Raw genomic sequence first — 8,869 nt, forward strand, 5'->3', positions numbered from 1 at the left:
AGCTTCTAATAAAGAAAAGATGATCCACACCACATCCCCAATAATTCTACTGAAGGTCATACACAAACGCTTCAGAAATGAGAGATACAAGTTAAATGGTTTAAGGTACCCAGGCTCGAAGACCTGTTAGCTTCTTCTGGGTTGACCTGATATATGACGAAGGTTATAAAGAATGTGAAAGTGGAATGTCGAAGCTCCTATACTATCGTAGCTGATAAGGTACGTAGTGATTCTTCTCAATATACTCGTCCTTTTATATTGGTATCAAGTCCATTTAGAAGACGTTCTTAAGGACAGGTCATTTTGATATCTTTATGTTGTTTTAGATATCGGAGAAACGCTTCAGAAATGAGAGATACAAGTTAAATGGTTTAAGGTACCCAGGCTCGAAGACCTGTTAGCTTCTTCTGGGTTGACCTGATATATGACGAAGGTTATAAAGAATGTGAAAGTGGAATGTCGAAGCTCCTATACTATCGTAGCTGATAAGGTACGTAGTGATTCTTCTCAATATACTCGGGTCATTTTGTGATGTCCTTTTATATTGGTATCAAGTCAATCTACAGGGTGATTTGGCCACTGGAATCTTCTAACTTGCAAGTGGCTTTGCCCATTCTTCAATAGACTCTTGACACGTTTTTCAAGAACATGGGCCAGTGGTTGGTTATTTTATTTATTGGTAATTGTTTCATTCACGACATCAGTCCATTTCATTGGCCTTTGATCAGTGTTTTCCTCCGAACCATGATATCGACATCGATATAATGGAAGTACATATGATATCTACATCGATATAATGGAAGTACATATGATATCGACATCGATATAATGGAAGTACATATGATATCGACATCGATATAATGGAAGTACATATGATATTGACATTGATATAATGGAAGTACATATGATATCGACATCGATATAATGGAAGTACATATGATATCGACATCGATATAATGGAAGTACATATGATTTTGAGCGCAATCGGTCATTCGGAGGCGTCGCATCTCAAAGGTCGTCCGAGTGTGTTTAACAGTAAACTGAATCTTATGTAGGTATCTAAAATCATTTTTGCAGTGAATCTGAGAGTCTCTACCTACATATTTTGCTGATCACACATGGAGGGATTGTGGAGTATTAGTAAATAATAAATAACCGATGTCCATTTTATTCACCTGAATTAATTTCTCAACAAAATCAATACGAAATTGCATTGTTAACCATTTTGTTAACGAATTCCTCAATCTATGTAAAGTTGCATTGTTAACCATTTTGTTAATGAATTCCTCAATTTACGCGAAGTTGCATTGTTAACCAATTCCTTATCTCGCGTATATTACCCTATTTCCGTCGCTTGCAATCGCGGATTCCACTTCACCGATTCTGCACCATTCTTTTTGCTCTAATATTGTTATCCATTTCCTTATTGGTTTCGGACACGTGGGTACTCGTATTAAGAGACCATCCATCTTATTACAAGGTACAAGAAAGTGACTTTTCATGAAGCAAGTCTCGCCGTTTTAACTCCAAATGCGACGTTGCCAAATCTGAAACAGAGGTAATGTTCATGCTAACATGATTCGGCGTTCACTGACAACACTCTACCCCTCTCTCGCCCATAATGCGAAGTTGCATTGTTAACCAACTCCTTATCTCGCGTATATTACCCTATTTCCGTCGCTTGCAATCGCGGATTCCACTTCACCGATTCTGCACCATTCTTTTTGCTCTAATGAATGCAAATGATGATATCTGTTCAATGGGCAACTATATTGTGAGCCATAAAAGTTGGTAATTAAACGTTTAATAAGGAGGAAGTGATAGTGTGAAGATGTAGTCATGTGAATCTCTCAACTTTGAGACCTTGTGCCAAGGCCGATATGAGAATCCATTCCCTGGGATCCTGGCATCAATGATAAAGTAATAATAAACTGGGGAGTTCAATGATAAAGTAACAAGTAACGCACCCCAAGAAATGCTGGAGTGAAATCTATTAGTATTGGAGGGTTTGACAAACCGCAAGGATCCAACACCTGAAACGAGTTTTCTTTTGAATTCTAGCGACATCAAATATGTACCATTTTTTTTACCAAATAAGCACCATTCAATAGGATAAGGAAATTCGTGTGATGTTCACACCAGATTTTTTTTTTTTTTTTTTTTTTTATTAAAAAAAACAAAAAAATTTGTTTGTATGGGAGTTCAATGATAAAGTAACAAGTAACGCACCCCAAGAAATGCTGGAGTGAAATCTATTAGTATTATTGGAGGGTTCGACAAACCGCAAGGATCCAAGACCTGAAACGAGTTTTCTTTTGAATTCTAGCGACATCAAAAATGTACCAATTTTTTACTGTCCTTATCCTATAGAATGGAAAGTAATGTAATCGGATCAAATTTTCGATGGTCAATTTTTAGTGCCAAAACACGTTTTGAGGTCCCTAGAGCCTAAATCCAAAGTTTCAGCCATTGGTCCCTGTGTCTGTCTGTAAACAAAATATCTCGAGAACGGTAAGAGCTAGAGACTTGAAATTTGGTATGTAGATGCGACACGAAACGTTTGGTTAAAATAGGTGCTGCGGTTGGCGGTATTTTGACCGCTTTTTGGCGGGTTTCGACCGCTTTTTGGCATTTTCGATGGTCAATTTTTAGTGCCAAAACACGTTTTAAGGTCCCTAGAGCCTAAATCCAAAGTGTCAGCCATTGGTCCCTGTGCGTGTGTCTGTCTGTAAACAAAATATCTCGAGAACGGTAAGAGCTAGAGAATTGAAATTTGGTATGTAGCTGTCAAATGTGACAAGGATGCGACACTTTTGGTTGAGACCGGTGCAATGGTTGGTGGCATTTTACCGCTTTTTGGCGGTTTTCGGTGTAATTTAACAATATCTCGGGAACAAACAACTGTTTGTTTTGTTGACAACAGCACGGGCAGTGAACAATGCGCGCTTGGTGTAACATTAACTTTAGAAGAAACGTATAGGTAGGATAGTTTTGATACCAAGTTTTAGGTTCAAGTATTTGAGTAGTTCTGTAACCCTTGCCTTCTTAGAAGAGATCTCCTTAAATCATGTTGAAAGCAAACAACCTTGTTAGGATGGTCTTTCGGGCGACTTCGAAGGATTTCTAAATTAGAAGATCCAATAGTTACTGTCAATATTGAAAGTAAGGAATCCAGGCTTAATGATGTTTGTTTACAGTAGCTTACTTATTGTGTGTTTTGTTGGTCCATTAGGTTTGAGTCTAGGGTAGAATATACCTTGTTTATCCTGCTCGAATGAGTAAAGCTCGAATGAGTAAAAAAGGGTAAAGCTAGTTAGTGAGCTTTATAAGTCCCATGTGATTTGATAACATGGATGATTAGAGACCTGTAAACTACCTGTGGTATTCTTTGTATATCTATGGAATTCTTTTATTATACCTCTGGTATTTGATGAGTTCATTTCATTGAATTCTTGGACTTCCAGACTGAAATTAACAAGCAAACATTTGAAATGATACAGCAAAACATTTTGATATAAACGACTATCTAGCGAGTGTCCTAAATACTCTGTCCCAACATTTTTACTTTTTATAGTTTATACACAAACAATTTTAATTAAATAATAGTCCCCAATAACAATAAAGAACCTATAGAGAAAAAAAAATAAAATACGATTTGTGTATAAGCATGGATTAGTAACTCCTGTTAAAATACAATTTGAGTATAACTGTAGAACCACGGATTAGTAATCCTTTCAATTTTAGGCGTGGAATAGAGACCATTGCTGGCGGGCTACAAAATAGAAAAACAGTCAGGAAAGACCGTGTGAACAAGAAATATACATAGATTCTAACACATTCTAACAGTATACATAGGTAATATAGGAATTCTGTAACAGTATACAATAATACATATGAGGATATTAATATACATGGTTATTTACATAGTAAATATGTATACATGGATTATACATAGGTAAAATTGTAATATAAATGGTGAGATTTTGATAATGACCAGGTCAGAAGCTAGATAGAGGCATCCAATGAACTGTTTTGAGGACTGGCGAAGTCAAAATATTAATTTATGCACTCTTGCGATAGGTTACTATAGGCTCTACCAATGGACGGATCAAAATGAGAACGTAAAATTGGACTAATGTAAATGTAAATGCAGTTTCTTTGTGTTATTATATCACAACTTTGGTGCTCACTGCAGCATTGTAGGATTTTCTGGCGAAGTCAAAATATTAATTTACGCACTCTTGCGATAGGTTACTATGGGCTCTACCAATGGACGGATCAAAATAAGGACGTAAAATTGGACTAATGTAAATGTAAATGCAGTTTCTTTGTGTTATTATATCACAACTTTGGTGCTCACTGCAGCATTGTAGGATTTATCGATATAATGGAAGTACATATGATATCGACATCGGTATAATGGAAGTACATATGATATCGACATCGATATAATGGAAGTACATATGACGTTCTGTGTTCTTTCGGATTGTGTCGGCGACAAAACCCACATAAACAAAAATAATCGAACGAATGGATGATGTGAGTTCTAAGTTACGTCCAGACTATCGACATCGATATATAATGGAAGTACATATGATATCGACATCGATATAATGGAAGTACATATGATATCGACATCGATATAATGGAAGTACATATGATATCGACATCGATATAATGGAAGTACCTATGATATCGACATCGATATAATGGAAGTACATATGATATCGACATCGATATAATGGAAGTACATATGATATCGACATCGATATAATGTTCTGTACCTACTGTGGTAACTATGGCTTTGAACTTTTAGGGACATAAACACATAATCCTCGTACCGAAAAGACCTTCCTAGATACATAATATCATAACGGTACTCGCAGATTGGTCTTGAAAATCCGTACAGGCCCCCCCTCCACCCCATGTGGTTATGTCTGTGTGTACGGTAAATCGAAAGTGGGCGACCTTAAGACTGATACACACGGTACGATTTTACTTACGATCGGATCACAGATCGAACGATAAATCACACCGTTTCACACTGTTTTGTCCGGTGCATTCAGTACAGAAATCCAGAAATGTAGGTTCATTTCCACACGATCGATTTATTCCTTGTCTATTGAGATGTTTTGGTTGATTCTCTTGTCGGGCAAGTTATGTGCAGTCATCTTCATCTGACCGTCATCTTCCTAACCATAAAGTCCACATCAACCTTACGCTCAAGAACCCCAATCATGAGTCAACAATTATGTCATCATTTCGTAACCCCAAGATCCTTTCAAACTGTAATAAACTTGGTGCACAAGATAATTGCCCATTTTCCTCGTATGATTACCGCTGTTTAAGGAACTCCATAGCATTGAGCGTTGTTAATATCCTCCAACCAGTACGGAGCGACAGGACAACCTTGGACGAAACATCTGTATGTCAAGATCTCTCTGGAAATTATCGGAGGAAAAAAAGTCCAATTAGTTACCGACTTGATTGCATACCGAAGTTGAATACATTCTGAGCAACATGAGAGACTATTACTGGTGGTGACTGGTGATATTAGAGAGATTTATCGTCGAGAATTCAAATGTACCAGTTGAAGTTAGAGAGGTGTAGTATCAGGTATTCAAAAGACGGGGGGGAAAAGAGAGACCAAATCAGTCAACACCATTGAAAGTTTAATAATAGTAGAACTACCTATTTATGGTCAGGCCGCAGGCCTCATGTTAATTTTGGTGCACTGTAAACGGCATAGTCAGCAAAAGAGAACTGAAATTGTGAACTCAGAGGAACGACCAAAAACAGTCACTAGGAGACTGCGAGAAAATGGATGTGGACCCCGGCATTGAGCTGTGTCCCCACTCCACACATATTCAATGAACTGCCTCGACAACATAGATTTACCTCGTCGATCGACGGGGTCGACTATATGTGGACACACCTTTACACATCGTCCATTGACCGCCGTCGACCTGTCGTTACATCCCAGGTCACTAGGAGACTGCGAGAAAATGGATGTGGACCCCGGCATTGAGCTGTGTCCCTCCACACATATTCAATGAACTGCCTCGACAACATAGAATTACCTCGTCGATCGACGGGGTCGACTATATGTGGACACACCTTTACACATCGTCCATTGACCGCCGTCGACCTGTCGTTACATCCCATGTGCTTATGGAGATCAATCTATTGGTGTCAGTAACAAAATTTCCAAGTCCACTGATGTGTGGTTGACCCTGAACAATTCTAGTGACCCCGATTTCTTCTCAAGAATTGGAATTCAGGTCTCAATCTCTTCAACGATGCCTCGAGGGACTTTCAAAGTTTTTTTTTTTCCACATTTAAATCGATACTATTTAGTTCGAGAGGTGAAGAACTTGAGAGAGAGCTGTACTCAAGTGGTCCGCGCATCAAAAGTTGACTGGACTGGCTTTTTTTCGCCCTAATGTCAGCCGAACTGACCTTTCCCCGCACAGGAAGGTCAATTGAACGAACTTTTTTTTTCTTTCTTAAGAGGGGAGTTATCTGAATTGGCCCTTTTCATGAAATGATTTAAGCTACATATTATTAGCTATCTGTTGAAAAAAAATCTTATATCAACGTGACCTACATTATTTCTAATATTTGAAGTTACTCTGTGTTGGTTATGAGCGGCTTTCAGCTCCAGTAATATTTTTTATTACTTACGAGTATGTTCGGAAATAAAATTATGTACTAGCTAAGAAAAAATAAAGAAACACAAATAAAATATTTCTATCTCTTTCGTTAGGCTAAACAAGACTTCTTCTACATTACAAATGAAATTTTTGTATTCCAAATGAACAGGACGCTGATTTGGAGTCTTCACTCGGAAATAAAATTATGTACTAGCTAAGAAAAAATAAAGAAACACAAATAAAATATTTCTATCGCTTTCGTTAGGCTAAACAAGACTTCTTCTACATTACAAATGAAATTTTTGTATTCCAAATGAACAGGACGCTGATTTGGAGTCTTCACAAGTATAAAATTTGACCTCATGAGTGTCAGACAGTCAGCCGGTAGACATCAGTATCTATTCCAGACATTGTCAAAATCAGCTGAGTCGGATTAGTCAGATCTGAGAACCGTCACAATCGCTCTCAATGCTGGTGTTCAGAGACGATGACCACTCCCAATGTTGTCTCAATCGGACCGGACTGAAGACTAGAATCGCCATCGTGGTGTCCTCATTGGCAGTTCATATCTTGCGCGGCTCTCTATTCACAGTGCCGGAAGACTACAATGCCATCTATGACTATCCAAACCTCGGGTCCCTGGCGTTTGTCCTAGCAATGTCCCTGTACTCCATGACCCTGTGCTTACACCCCAAGTCCCTGTGTATTCAGTCTGAAGCCGCACAGTGCGTCTTCAAGATCATCCTAGTTATACTAATCACCAATGTACTCCTGGTGTTTGTATGGCAGATCCTCATCAATTTGACAGTGGAACTTGTTCTCATACTGCACGATATTCTACTCTATCTGAATCTACCGAGCCGCTTCCTCATAGACTACATGGTCTCCTTGTTCTTTTTAAAAATATTTCAACTCATGAGTACAAGACGAATGCTCGCAAACAAGTGTTTGTTTTTGTTGACAACTGCACGGGCAGTGAACAATGCGCGCATTAACTTTAGAAGAAACGTATAGGATAGTTTTGATACCAAGTTTTAGGTTCAAGTATTTAAGTAGTTCTGTAACCCTTGCCTTCTTAAAAGAGATCTCCTAAAATCATGTTGAAAGCAAACAACCTTGTTAGGATGATCTTTCGGGCGACTTCGAAGGATTTCTAAATTAGAAGATCCAATAGTTACTGTCAATATTGAAAGTAAGGAATCCAGGCTTAATGATGTTTGTTTACAGTAGCTTATTGTATGTTTTGGTCCATTAGGTTTGAGTCTAGGGTAAAGCTAGTTAGTGAGCTTTATAAGTCCCATGTGATTTGATAACATGGATGATTAGAGACCTGTAAACTACCTGTGGTATTCTGTGTTTTGGTCCATTAGGTTTGAGTCTAGGGTAAAGCTAGTTACTGAGCTTTATAAGTCCCATGTGATTTGATAACATGGATGATTAGACCTGTAAACTACCTGTGGTATTCTTTGTATATCTATGGAATTCTTTTATTATACCTGTGGTGTTTGATGAGTTCATTTCATTGAACTCTTGGACTTCCAGATTGAAATTAACGAGCAAACTTTTGAAATGATCTTGACAGTGGAACTTGTTCTCATACTGCACGATATTCTACTCTATCTGAATCTACCGAGCCGCTTCCTCATAGACTACATGGTCTCCTATTATTTGGGACATGTGGAGGCGCTGGTCATACTAGGCTGGGTAGTGAGCAGTCTATTCACAACAGATGCCATGACGTCATCAGGAGATGAAAGCTCGGCGGATCTCACCCTACTGGACGATGAGGAGGCGATACCAACGCCGTCAGCTTCGTCTGGATCTCTGACGTCACTGGATTCCTATTATAACTATAACTATCTGTGGAATTACAATCAAACGTCCTCTCAGGACTAGATAGATTTGGAGAACTGAAATACAACCCTCAGTTTTCTGACGTCGTAAAATCTACCGTGTTCTATTTTTAGTAGCAAGTGTGTCGGGAGGCGCTCGAACGTCATAGATTTTCTGTCCAAGTTCATCAAAATCGGACCAATCGTTCAAGAGATTTTAAGTTTCATAGTCATATAATATTCACACTCCAGTTTTTTTGGGAGTCCAACTAACTTGGTTCGGGTTTTGTGGCAGGATTGACATTGGCCCTTTTTTAGTCGCGTCCATCAAAAAAAAAAAACGCCCAAACCAATCACAATTCAATGTTAATTGTCTACTCCGTT

General features: G+C 38.4%; 1 protein-coding gene across 1 annotated transcript; it reads left to right on the forward strand.

The window, feature by feature from the left end:
* The first annotated feature begins 6,856 nt into the window (after positions 1 to 6,856).
* Positions 6,857 to 8,648, forward strand: LOC113473803. The gene is made up of 2 exons (XM_026833243.1): positions 6,857 to 7,532; positions 8,307 to 8,648. Exons 1-2 carry the CDS (start codon positions 7,122 to 7,124, stop codon positions 8,547 to 8,549), a joined length of 654 nt encoding a protein of 217 aa, XP_026689044.1. The 5' UTR covers positions 6,857 to 7,121; the 3' UTR covers positions 8,550 to 8,648.
* The last annotated feature ends 221 nt before the right edge of the window (positions 8,649 to 8,869 follow it).

This window comes from Diaphorina citri, unplaced genomic scaffold (genome assembly GCF_000475195.1).
Source record: "Diaphorina citri unplaced genomic scaffold, Diaci psyllid genome assembly version 1.1 scaffold87, whole genome shotgun sequence".
Taxonomy (NCBI): Eukaryota; Metazoa; Arthropoda; class Insecta; order Hemiptera; family Psyllidae; genus Diaphorina; species Diaphorina citri.

Excerpts from the sequence above, each read along its gene's own strand:
- LOC113473803 (XM_026833243.1), top strand. The coding sequence starts at position 7,122 with ATGCTGGTGTTCAGAGACGATGACCACTCCCAATGTTGTCTCAATCGG. Across the intron at positions 7,533-8,306 it reads GCCGCTTCCTCATAGACTAC|ATGGTCTCCTATTATTTGGG; the intron begins ATGGTCTCCTTG and ends CTCATAGACTAC.